A 13363-nucleotide genomic window follows, 5' to 3' on the forward strand; every position below is an offset into this window, starting at 1 on the left:
GTCATCCTGCTCTGATGATGGCTAAAAGGAAATTCCTTTATGAGAGTGCGTAGCCAAGAAGGGAGGGAAAATAACCCTTACTTTTGCACAGTATACCTGAAACATTAGAATTTATTAAACTTTGTGGCATTAAAAAAAAAACCCGACCAAACAAACAAAAACCCACAAAAAGTTATTAATGTTTTCATTGCTTAGAGAAGAAAGCTGAAGGAACACTCTAAAAAGCTGTTCATCCTAACTATCTGTGACAGTACTGTTGGAAGACCTGGAAGACCTGACTGTTAAAGTATTTTTCCATTGAGTCTGAAAATAGTGTTACTTTTGTATGACACAGAGAGCCAGAAATATAATTGCACAAATGCATGCAGAGGCTTGGCTTGGAAACCGCTGTTCAGAGGAAAATGTGTTTTCATGCAAATTGCAATATATGAGGATTGTTTTCATTTTTAGATACGTTAGAAGTTTCATTGAACAACTGTTTAAACATTGCAAAAGCCTAACTTGAAGCTACAAGGCAAATTGTCACAGTAGGATTTTCCTTTCTATGGCAGGAAAGAATTTGAAATGAGCCAGCTGAATTCCAAGATAGAAGATGAACAAGCTATAGTGATGCAGCTGCAGAAGAAGATCAAGGAGCTTCAGGTCAGCTTGCTTTTTTTCTCATATATCGTAGGATAAGTTTCTCTTTGTGCCTCACTGAAAGGCCTTGCAGAAACTTTTCATGGCTACCTGCAGCTCCTCTTTGAGACAGAAAGTGGTACATCTCTGTACCACTTCCCTTTTCCCTCGGGATGTGGTTCCTTCCCAGTAGCAGGACATATGACCACAGAATGCTAGCAGTTTCAAGCAAAGCAGAATGTCTCTGGTGTTTTGCTTTAACCAAATAACGTTGTTCCAGACCATGGAGCTGAGGGTAGTTGCTGAGGAGGAGCTCAGCAGGGATAAGCATGGATTTGAAATTTAGAGAAAGGGTTTATATGCTCAGGAAACTTTTAACAGAAATGAAAAGGCCAAGGAAAGTCAGCACCATCCAAACAAAATGTTTGAAAATATCAGCTCTGCTTTTTTTTTAAATAAAGAATATTTGTATAACCTGGATGTAAAGTGCAGATTGGTCAAAAAACCTTTTAATAAAAAAGACTGCTCCCAATGAATATTTGCTATCCATGCAGTTCTTCACACTGCTGTATTTGAAATCCTATCTTAACACTCCTAAAGAGAAGTTACTTCAGTCACAGAGCTCTTAAAATGACAATTTATTGCTGCTACTCTTACTAGCGAGTCCTCACATATACTTCAGCTGAATGTCAAATACAGGAGTATAAGGTCAATGCACCGGACCTAAATGTCTTGAACTAGAACTTGTAGAGCAACGTACTGTGAGAAAGATATGACTCATCATCATTACTGTAGCTCAAGATCTGATTTACTGGCACAAACGGACAAGTCCTTTAGCTGCTGAGCTGCCAGTGTTGTAAAACGTGGGCTGGCAGAGGGTATAACAATTTGTGAGGTGCTCCATGGTCTTCTGATGGGAATCTCATGTGGGTGACCAAAAAGTGTTCATGTCTCTCTGGTAGGCTCGTATAGAAGAACTAGAAGAGGAGTTGGAAGCAGAAAGAGCTGCTCGAGCCAAGGTGGAAAAGCAGAGATCAGATTTGGCCCGAGAGCTGGAGGAATTAAGCGAGCGACTTGAGGAGGCTGGAGGAGCCACAGCTGCCCAGCTGGAGATGAACAAGAAACGTGAGGCGGAGTTCCTGAAGCTGCGGCGGGACCTCGAGGAGGCCACGCTGCACTACGAGGCCACGGCCGCCACCCTGAGGAAGAAGCACGCGGACAGTGTGGCCGAGATGGGGGAGCAGCTGGACAACCTGCAGCGGGTCAAGCAGAAACTGGAAAAGGAGAAAAGCGAGCTGAAGATGGAAGTGGATGATCTGTCATCCAACATGGAGCAGATGGTCAAGGGAAAAGTAAGGGTCCTGAGGCTTCCCAAAGCCCCCCAAAGCCATGGGTAGCTAAGGCTTGTCTTAAGGTTTCCCAGGACACCTGGTACAGCCAGAGCTGTTTAGAAGGCGGTGTCTTGCAGTTGGAGGGTTCTTATGTGCACAGTGTCTCACTTCCCCAGCTGGTGGTAAAAAACCCTTCTTACCTGGAGATAGGACAGCAATTGGCCTGTCTAAAACACATAGTGCATCCCCAGTCCCAGGCATACTGTTTTCCATGTATCTCAGAGCATAAAAATGTGTCACTTAAATTAGGCTTCCCCAGGCTAGTGACAACTGGGGTGATGGCATCCAAGGCAGGAAATCTCTCACCCTAAGCAGAGTCCTTTCAGGTCCTGACCTTGTTTCACAGTTTTGACTCATGTTAGCAAGGAGTGCAAAGCAAAGTCTTGCATGACCACACTGTATATTTTCCCAGATGAACTGTGGATTTTGTCTCCTGAGTAGATAATCTTCGTAGCTTTCAGAGCACTCTAAATAGATTTCCTTCAGTGCAAGTGAAGAAAAGAAATGTCAGTATTCGCAGAGTTAGAAAGCTGTCATCAAACCCAATTTATGATAAATGGTAATTAAAGCAGAATCAGTAGAGCAATTTTCATTGGAGGTGATTTTCCCATCTAGCAATTATGACGAGGCTATGCCTGAACTTCATAGGCATGTGACTGCCTTTGAAGTTTTATCAGAGTCTTTTTACACTGGCGGAATTCAATTTAGGGAAAACAAATGGGGAAGGTGGTCTGATGGGGAGTCCCCTGACGTGGGACCATACCCATGGGGCTATTCTTCCCTGCTCCACTGCTCTGGTATTTGTGTCTTTGCTGTCTGCCATTTCTCTGAAAGATAAACATGCACACAGAAAAAAAGGATACATTTGGAAGGCTACAGCTTCCAAATGTGTACCAGGAGGCTACAGCTCTCTTTGTCTTTTCTCCTGACTCCCAATAGGCCAATGCAGAGAAACTCTGTCGCACTTATGAAGACCATCTGAATGAGACAAAAACGAAACTGGACGAAATGACTCGCCTCATGAATGACCTCACTACTCAGAAGACAAAACTCCAGAGTGAGAATGGTATGTGCATGTTTCCCAGGAATTTATCAGGGGTGCCTCAGCACCGCATTGGTGAGATGTGTTGTGCAATGGCATCTGCTCTGAAGGTACCTGCATTAGGATTGCTGAATGGAGCAGTAGTTTTTGTGTCTTTTGACATTCCTATCTTTAATTTTTATATAACCTTGGTGGTGGGACCTTGCCTTGGACTGGCTTTTGAAACAAACCTATACCCATATTTACTAGCATACTGTGATACCATCTCTTGAGCCAAAATGGATGTGCCAGCTAGGTAACCAGTTTCAGGAACAAGGACATGTACACCCATCCTTCAGTGCAAGAGGGATAAAGAAGGAGCTGGCATACTGTTGCTCTCTGTGTTGAACACCACATTCCTCAATCTGACCTTGGACATTTCACCCTAGAAGATGCTCATATGTGACCAAAAATACCACATAGCCTCTAAGTTCTTGCTACCTTTTTAGCCAGACCAGTATTATTTAATTTCTGCACCTTCATCAGATATAACTGCTCCATGTATTTTCAAAGAACTTGTTAGTTCTCTGTACTCCTTTAAGGTTGCAGTTTTCACCCTGCAGTGACACCCTTCTTGTGCTAAACTAAGTTTTTCTTATATATCCCTTTGCTCTGCATGCTGGTTATTGTGAGGTTCTCAGGGTGCTTTGCAGTCCTCTGAAAAGAAGTCTGTGGAAAAACAATGTAAAGTAGTGAAAAAGTATAAACAAAGCAAGCTACAGCTGCATGTGAAAGTAAGCAGCAATCTAGTCTAATCCTGGAACTGAAGTAAAATTAACAAATCAAAGTATTGGCAGTACAAAAAAAATTAAATTAAAAAACGACAAACAACAAAACCCATAAAAACGACCCCATAAATAAACAAAAAAACAAACAAAAAAGCCAAAAAACCCTAAGAAAAGTTATCCTGGGGAAGTGTCTGATGGTTATAACATTGGAAGAAGCTTCACAAAAGGTCAGTCACAATCGCTGTAAGTTCTTTTCTTCAGCAGAATTGGACAGGGACTTTGATTTTTTGACTGGGACTTTGTCATTTCATCATACTGATTTGTTTGTTTGTTTGTTGAATCTTGTGGCAGGTGAGTTTATTAGACAACTTGAAGAGAAGGAGTCACTGATAAGTCAGCTGTCCCGGGGGAAAACATCATTTACACAACAGATTGAAGAACTTAAGAGACAGCTAGAAGAGGAAACCAAGGTAATGCTTTGACTGTGCCCATTCGTTGGAATGGAATGGGGAAAAATGTCTATGTTCAGTCGAGGCCTGGATAAAAGCTGAAATGAGACATAGGAGCAACAGTGATTCCTGCCAATTGTACTGATATACTTTCCTGCCTTTGACTAAGGCAAGTGACAAGAGAAGAGTTTGGGAAAAATCATCAGCATCTATAAATGTTAAATAAAACTTACCCAGTAAGATAGCCAAAGTCTCAGATTCTGCATCTTAAATGTTTGGATGTTTCTCCAAAGCTGTTAAATTATCTTCAGTCTTGATAGCTTCCTCCACATGTCACTAGTTAGGGATGACTTCAAACACTTCTTACCTCACTTGACCTAGACTGTCAAAGTCAGAGGCAAAAAGAAAAAAAGGCTTAAGCCTCCACTGGAACTTCTAGGGGCTGTTTGTTTGGGTTTTGCTGTAGGTAACCCTGCAATACTGTGACCTTTCTATCCCTGCAGTCCAAAAATGCCCTGGCTCATGCCCTGCAAGCGGCCAGGCACGACTGTGATCTCTTGCGGGAGCAGTACGAGGAGGAGCAAGAAGCCAAGGCAGAGCTGCAGCGGGCTCTCTCTAAGGGAAATGCAGAAGTGGCACAGTGGAGAACAAAGTATGAGACTGATGCCATTCAGAGAACTGAGGAGCTGGAAGATGCCAAGTGAGTTTTATGTGCCCTTGTCTGGCAGGACTCTGCTTCCTAGGACTTGTTACGTGCTAAGAAACGGGGCAACCTGGTTGGAAAAGTCCCTCTGACTTATTGCTGTTATTTGTGGCTGTCCTTCTGTTCTTCATATTGCTTGGGCAGGTCAATGTTTCTGCTGAGTCCTTGTCTGTGGAGTAGTGGTTGTGGATACTGGAGTTCATTTGAGTACTAACAAAATTAGATAGCCCTACTTGGTTATCTTTCACACTCACTAGCTTTGCCCCAGCCCAGTGCTGTTTTCTTGGTCTTGACTTCCCTTCCTAGCTGGGAGATGATGGGCTGCCCTGGGAAAGTAGGGCAGAAAGTCATGTTGGCTCACACTGTGCAGCTGCTCCCAGTTACCAGGCTCAGGTGTTACTGGGCAAGGTCTCTGAACATCTCCAGGATCTGCCTCCACATATCTCTGATCTTTAGGATCTTCTCCCACTTCCAGCATGTTTTCTCTATCTAGTATCTTCACAATCTTCTTTCTGGGTCATCCTGTCTTCCCAGGACTTCTTCTTGCCAGACCCCTGTTTTCCCAATCTAAATAGTCTATGAACAAAAGCCCAGGGCATGAGTAGCCTCCTAATTGGTGGTTACCTCATATCTCTTAATTGGAGAAAAATGACACCGTCATTTAGACCAGGTCTTATGAAATATTTACAGCGAGCCCATTCTGGTTACAGCTAGTAAGTAGCAAGCTGGTGTCTGTAAGTTCAAAAGTTCAGTTTCAAATATTCATACACAGGCACACATGCACAAAATTAATTGCCACATGTCAGCATTCATAATTTAAGCTGGGGTTTTATTCCATCATAGTCCCTTCTCTATAGAGGCTTGATTTCCCCCTCTCTTCCCCTTCCCCTTGCCTCACCTCCAGACCCCTCCCCATTTTCCCTTTCAAAACTGATTTATTGAGACACTGCTTTGTTTCCAGTGTTTCTGGATAACACAGCAGTGGTGACACTTGTTCATTTCACTGTGTCTTCCCACCTGGTAGGAAGAAGCTTGCTGCTCGACTGCAAGAAGCTGAGGAAGCAATTGAGGCAGCCAATGCCAAGTGCTCTTCTCTGGAAAAGACAAAGCACAGGCTGCAGAATGAGCTGGAGGACATGATGATTGACCTGGAGAAGGCCAACTCAGCAGCTGCCTCCCTGGACAAGAAGCAGCGCGGGTTTGACAAGATCATCAATGACTGGAAGCAGAAGTATGAAGAGTCACAGGCTGAGCTGGAGGCTTCCCAGAAGGAGGCCCGTGGCCTCAGCACTGAGCTCTTCAAGCTGAAGAATGCCTATGAGGAGACACTGGACCACCTGGAGACTTTGAAAAGGGAAAACAAGAACCTCCAAGGTAGGCTTCATTCAGGTCCTGCAGCCAGTGCAAGAGCCACGTCATCGGACAGCTGGAGGAATGCAGGTGCCCTGTAGCAACTGTGGGGAAAGGTGTTTATCTCGTCCTGAGATGAGCTTTCTGATATCATTTAAGACACTGACTGATGCTGGCAATGAAGGTTTTGAACACAGAAACTGGTATGGCCAGAGAAGAGCAGGCTTCCCTTTGCCCCCCTGCCAATAAAGGTCACTGACAGAGGAGCCATTCTCAGGGAAGGAACAAGAAAGATGACAGAGGTGCAGTGAATGAAGCCTAGACAGCTCTCAAAGCAGAGCATGGTGTTGCTAGCCTGAAGATCACAGATAAAATCTAAATCACTATAACCACTTCAAAATGTATTCACAAGAAAGGCTGTGCCTTCAAGTTGTTCAGGCAAAAAAAGTTGCTGCAAGTAAAAGTAAGGCAGGGCTTGTGTACAGACAAGCCCTTGAGGTAGCAGGTTGAGGCATGATTCCTGTATTCACACTCCATGAATTGCAGTATGTTCCGTTTGCTAAATCCGTCCATCCTCTTTTGTTACAGAGGAGATTTCTGATCTGACAAATCAGATTAGTGAAGGAAACAAGAGCCTCCATGAAATAGAAAAAATCAAGAAGCAGGTTGAACAAGAGAAGTCAGAAGTTCAGCTGGCTCTGGAAGAAGCAGAGGTAAGGAGAGAAGGCTCAAGGGAAGAGGGAAAGGTGTCTTTATCAGGATTTTCTGTCCTTTTCATCCTCTCAGCAACATAACCAATGTGTTGATTTTTAGCACGTGCAATCTCTCTGCACCCAGCTCCTCCAGCCTGGCTAGCCAGTGTCTTCAAGACTGAGCCGTGACTTTTGGAGATGTGAGCTCCATGATTATCAGTGGAGGCCCTTTCAAAGGAGGTGCCTTGTAGCTTTCATTTTTTATTAGAATCATAGAATCATCAAGGTTGGAACAGACCAGTCCAACTATCCACCCAGCACTACTACTGTAACCTTTAAACCACTGAACTATACCACCCAGTGCCAGATCCAGATGCCTCTTGAACACTTCTAGGGATGGGGACTCCACCACCTCCCTGGGCAATCTATTCCAATGCCTGACCACCCTAACAATGAAAATTTTTTTTCTAATATCTAATCTGAATCTCCCCTGTCTCAGCATTAGGCCATTTCCTCTTGTCCTCTCACTGCAGATGCAGTAGAAGAGACTGGCCACCACCTCACCACAACCTCATTTCGGGTAGTTGTAGGGAGAGATGAGGTGCCCCCTGAGCCTCCTCTTCTTGAGACCAAACAAACCCAGCTCCCTCAGCTGTTCCTCACAAGACATGTTTTCTAGACCCTACACTAGCCTTGTTGCCCTTCTTAAGTTGTTTGGTTTCGTGTTTTGGGGGTTTTTTTCACTTTCAGGAAGCTCAGAAATCTTCTTCCCACTGCCTCAAAATTTAGTCCTTACTCACTTTACTGTAGAATATTACAGTCTTTCGAAAAACACAAACTGCTGAAAATTATGGTCATATACTCTTTTATCAGATATTTCTGCCATCTAGTTTCCAACGGCAAATTCCTATTTATGAGAATAAGAAAACAAACCTCCTGATGACTTTCAATTTTATAAGGTCTCAGATAGTGTGTTGGATACTGCAGCCTGCTTAAGAAGACGCAGTAGTCTCAGAAAGCAAATGAAAACGGGAGTTTGATAAAGACATTTGGCCTCACTGTGTTAATTTCTGCAGTGACAAGTATGCACATACCCAAGAGGGTTGCCTCATCCCAGTTTCCAGAAACAACATTATGGAACAAGCCAAATGGAAATACTTGTTATTCACTTAAAGGGCTCAGCTGACAGGTTTTCTCAAAAGTGAGGTGCATTGCAAAGCTAAGAAGGGGTGTAGGTGGTGCTGGCTAGAAACAACACAACATATAGCAAGGGATTTTTAGTGAAGGCTGCATTTTTTTTAATTGCATCTAAATAATATCTGCTAAAATGAACATCATCCAGTGACAGGGATCCATTTAATAACTGCTGTGCAACTTGTTTTGTCTGTTACAGGATGCTTTATACATTGCAAAGATTTCACAGCCAAACAAACGAGTGTCATTATCAGAGCAGAGGGAAGAGTATGTCTTTTTTCCACAGCTCTGAGATGTGGAGAATGATTATGTACTCTGTCAAAAAACTTCCCTTGCTAGAAAGAATACATCAGTTCTTGAGGAACCTAAGGGGCACACTTTACTTTCCTGGACTGTGTGGAATGGCTTCCTAAATCTTTGTGATATTAGAAAGTAACAAAAGTAAAGTGGTGACGTATCTTATTTTAATTGTGGAAGAGATGGTTTAATGCAGTTTTTCTCCCTCCCTTGTGAATTTGGGTCCCTGGCAGTCACTGCTGGTGACACAGAACTTCTGTGTGTTGTTCCCATTAATATGTTGTGGCTCCTTGGCATGAAGTGTGCATTTGATTGACTTGTAGTTGTTGCATGCTGGCCAGAGATTAGCAAGGATTTTGTACAGCTCTGTTTTCAGAACCTCCATTCTGTTTCCATCATCTCAAGGGAAGCACAGCTAAGCTTGTGCAGTTCCACCCTCAGAGAGCACTTCCAAAAAATACGATGTTCTGTTCTGTGCTTTCATTCTCTGTTCAATCAACAAGGGGACAGAATGACACTGAGCCTGATTTATGCAAGACCTGAAAGTCAGAGGCCTTGCTATTTCTGTATGGGCCGTTGTCTGCTTAGTTCTTCACTTCCATATATGAGAGAAATGTAGCAATAAAGACGTAGGAACAAAATTCTCCTATTTCACAGACAATTCATTTTAATTCGAAAGAATGACAGAGTATTTTTGCATTTTGTCATACAGAGGTGATACCTGTTATTTCTTCCTTTGAAGTCATATTGCCTAATAAGATTATATAATTAGGAGGCTTCCAACACTTTGTGATTTGGAGAGATTTCTGTGAGCTGGAGGATGGATGTGTGGGGCCCCTCACCTTCCTAAAAATAATCTTGTTTTAGCTTGTTCCTATCCCTTACAAGCCTGTGAATTTCTGGAGGGTGTCTTTACAGAGGTGCAGAGCAGGGAACAGCTGTTGATGTCAAAGCCATGCAGGCAGGGCCAAAGGTGTTTTCGTTTGGGGATTTTCTTATGAGCTGTGGACTGTTTGACAATTTGTCCTCTGAGGAGCTTGCTGCTCAGATTTTCCAACTGTCAGGTTGCATTAGAAGGCAAGTAAATGTGTTGTTTTGCCATGTAAGCTAGTCATGTCCTTGCCTAGAGAGAGAGAGAAGGAGGAAGTAGTGCTATTGGAAACAGGAAGAGATGCGTGAAGGAATCATCTTTGTGCAGCTGTTTGTGATTTGAAAAAAAAAAAAAAAGCAATTCTTGGCTTGCAAGCTCTTGATGCTTTCTATTTCAGGGAGCTTTGGAGCATGAAGAAAGCAAGACCCTTCGTTTTCAACTTGAACTTTCTCAGCTTAAAGCAGAGTTTGAAAGGAAACTTACAGAAAAGGAGGAAGAAATGGAAAACATAAGGTACCGTGCTGGAAGCAGCATGTTTTTTAAGGGGAAAGTCTCAAAAGACCAGAACAGTGCTCAAGACCCAAGCCAGTCAAATGCACCACAGGTAGTTATGCCAGAACAAGCAGATACTGTCTGTACCAGAAACCAAGACAGCTCTGACTTTTTGCCAAAAGGTAATCCTATCACAGTGCCATTTCTTAGTTCAAATATTCCTGTCAGATCAGCCTCTGTCAGAGTACAATTAAACCCATCAAAGTATCACATGGCAGCTGTAACAAAACTGAGTGACTCAACCAAATTCCCAGCAGATCAAGGGCCACTAAGTTCGTATGTTTACAGTATGGAAACAGGTAGATCTAGAGTGCTGCCATCTCCTAATCCTGTAGGATGGCTGACTCTCAAGGGGAACCCCAGGCAAAATAAGCAGTACTTACCTCAGTGGTGCTCAAACCTATGTTATCTAAAGGCAATTAGTTAATTTATGCAACTACAGCTACACTGATCGTGGGAGGATGTGAGGAGGTTGCTGTTATGTGTACACCATTTGGGTAAGCAGTGAGAACTGCAGAGGTGCAGAAAGCATGAATATAACAGGAGAGGAGCTTGTAGGTGAGTGGGATCAACAGGAAAAATGGAAAGCAATTAGATGAGAGGAGGATGACGTTTTTTGTCTCTTCCCTCTTACCCAGCACAAATTCACTGAAGGGTTACACTCTTAAAAGGAGGCCACGCTGGGCCAGATTTTCAGCAATGTGTGTGTACAGTCATTCAGAAAACTTTGGCCTTGAATTAGACAATGTTGCAATGCTATTTACCCAAGAATCATGTCATTGTTTATTGGTAGACTAAAGGGTAAGAAAGGGAAAGTCCAAGGCCCATCCAGGCCAGTGTTGCTTCACACCCAAGAATATTTTTGCCCTTTAATCTTCTGATATCCTGCACATGTCTGGATTGCAGAGACCTAGGGATAAGCTAACCAGTGCTTTCTGCTTCAGCTTCATTATGAATGTTCAGCAGACAGGCTGTGTTGTTTCCTGGGAATCTAGGGCACAGTTCAGTATCTTGCTGAAGCAATAAGGCCCTCAAGGTTTTCCTTGTTGACTTGATGATTTCTCAGAACTCCTACACTTTTAGCAAAACTTGGCCAGCAGTGAGATAAATGTTTCTGTGTGAGTTGTATTCTGTGCTTTGAGTTACCTTCTGGTTGTAAGAGAGAAAAACTGTCATGGTAGGACTTGTCTGTTACAGAGTCAAGAAAATTAAGCCCCTGTTGTATCCGTTTTGTCTTTAAATTGACACTAAGCTGCCTTTCACAGGGGGGCAAGGCTATTAATTGGGTGGGTTTAATCTTCTAAATTTAGACGTCCATAACAGGATTTCTATTCCTGAATTATTCCCCTTAACCATTAGCATAAGAAAGGTTTTTTCAACATCTGTTTTAAGACCCAATAACTTGTAGCTTATACATGCCATTTACTATAAAGAGCACCTAGAGTAATTAGCTTAGAACATAGCAGCCTACCTTCAGTTTGATTAATACCCTCCACTAACATCTTCTTAAAAAGGCTGAGATGTAAATTATTCAGTAAATATCTTAGGAAGTGACTGCTAGGCTTGAAGTGCTTCTTATTATGTTCAAATCCATACTTGCTTGTGTTTACCAGAAGTCTGAGAGCACTCTTGGATCCAGTATTGACAAAGGAAATGCAGAAGAAGGATGTTACCGGTGCTTACTGATCAGGAGTTAGCTGAGGGTGTGAGGCACACCAGCCAGTTAGACAGCAGTGAGGAACTAGAAACTATGTATGTTATGTATGTGTGCTACATGTGGCATTCAGAAATATATTGTGTCTGGAAATGAGACACTTTCAGAGAGCACAGTACTGTTGCATGGAGTTCTACGTTCCTGTGCAGAGAGAAAAACTATTCCATTCATCCTTCATGTCCTTTTCAGGAGAAACCAGCAACGTGCCATAGATTCACTGCAGTCCACCCTGGATTCAGAAGCCCGCAGCAGAAATGAGGCCATCCGGCTCAAGAAGAAGATGGAGGGAGACCTCAACGAGATGGAAATCCAACTCAGCCATGCTAACAGGCACGCTGCTGAGGCAACCAAGTCAGCACGTGGCTTGCAGACACAAATAAAGGTACTTGGGGAACAGCCGGTCCCAAGCGCCCAACAGTAGTCACGGGCTGGGTTTCATCAGCACAGACCAAAACAGCAGTGGTGATGGTAATTAAGAGGGAAGCTACTCCCAACAGTGTAAAGGGAATTAGTGATCACATCTGGCATCAGAGAATACAGAAATATGGATTTCTTCTCAGACTTGCATACAAGCTGGATGAGATCCAGTCATAAAACCCCTGCTGGCTGCAGCCTCCTGCAGGGGCAGAAAGCTACAGCATGAGAAACTGAAAACCTGTGATTTTCTTGTGAGCTTGTAAGTCTTTTAAAAGTAGAGAGCAAGTGAGTTGGCTGGAGTACAGGGAGTGTGTATATATTCAGTTTTGTTGTTTGCATCAATATTTGTAATAGCAAAAAAAAAAACAAGCAGCACTTTGCTAAGGCACCTCTTCTGTTATTGCCTCTCCCGTGCCTAAGCAGCGAAATCTGCCTTTGGCAGAACCAGCTATGACAGATTTGAGCACACATATTTTTCCCCCATTGCACCATGTACCACAAAAGCTATTCAGCTTACAGTGTGGAAATACATAAAATAAATATAATAAATAAAAAAAGCACTGAAATTCTTGAGGTGGGCCCCATTTAACCTCTGCAATCTGAGATCCTCCTATGTAAGCACAGTGGCTTGAAATGGAGTTATACTGATAAAAAACCAAACACCTGCTTTGTTTTAGGAGCTCCAGGTGCAACTGGATGATTCAGGACACGTGAATGAAGATCTGAAGGAGCAGCTGGCAGTCTCTGACAGGAGGAACAATCTTCTCCAGTCGGAGCTGGATGAGCTGAGGGCTTTGCTGGACCAGACTGAACGGGCAAGGAAGCTGGCAGAGCACGAGCTGCTGGAAGCCACCGAACGTGTGAACCTGCTTCACAGTCAGGTTGGTTTTTTCTGTGCCTTCTCCCTCACTGCCTTCTCTGTTAAGCACTGACACTGTTTGTCCATGGCCATCACAAATCAAGAGAGAAAATGAGGGACAGTTCAGTCACACTGTAGATATGTCACCCCACTCCCTTCCAGTTAGCTGGGACTGATGATTCATCCAACTGCTTTAAACAGCTTCCAGGAAAAGTGATGATGGAAAATAACAAGAGTAAATTTTATTTCTTTCATTCTTCCATGCTGTAAAGCCAGTTTCCTGCTTTAGTTAAGCCATTTCTGGGATGGTGAGGCATTTCTTCAGAGAAGCAAAGCTGGTGCTGTGTTTGTGCAGGGCACTGATGTTGTAACCCTGTGATGTAACCACGGGGGCTGGGCTCTAACAATAGATGGATTGAGCAGGGCAGGAAACCACCCGCAGCAAAG

At 43.3% G+C, this 13363-nt stretch overlaps 1 protein-coding gene across 1 annotated transcript in view; it reads left to right on the forward strand.

The window, feature by feature from the left end:
- The window catches only part of LOC103755006 (myosin heavy chain, cardiac muscle isoform), a 37432-nt gene that overhangs the window by 17234 nt on the left and 6835 nt on the right, over positions 1 to 13363 (forward strand). The window contains exons 20-29 of the mRNA XM_029960647.1: positions 552 to 642; positions 1581 to 1970; positions 2949 to 3075; positions 4170 to 4288; positions 4771 to 4967; positions 5995 to 6344; positions 6909 to 7033; positions 9772 to 9887; positions 11830 to 12022; positions 12735 to 12938. Of these exons, the coding sequence (XP_029816507.1) occupies positions 552 to 642; positions 1581 to 1970; positions 2949 to 3075; positions 4170 to 4288; positions 4771 to 4967; positions 5995 to 6344; positions 6909 to 7033; positions 9772 to 9887; positions 11830 to 12022; positions 12735 to 12938 (1912 nt within the window). The remainder of the gene's footprint in view (positions 1 to 551; positions 643 to 1580; positions 1971 to 2948; positions 3076 to 4169; positions 4289 to 4770; positions 4968 to 5994; positions 6345 to 6908; positions 7034 to 9771; positions 9888 to 11829; positions 12023 to 12734; positions 12939 to 13363) is intronic.

Source organism: Manacus vitellinus, unplaced genomic scaffold (genome assembly GCF_001715985.3).
Source record: "Manacus vitellinus isolate BGI_N305 unplaced genomic scaffold, ASM171598v3 scaffold_28_pilon, whole genome shotgun sequence".
Lineage (NCBI taxonomy): Eukaryota > Metazoa > Chordata > Aves > Passeriformes > Pipridae > Manacus > Manacus vitellinus.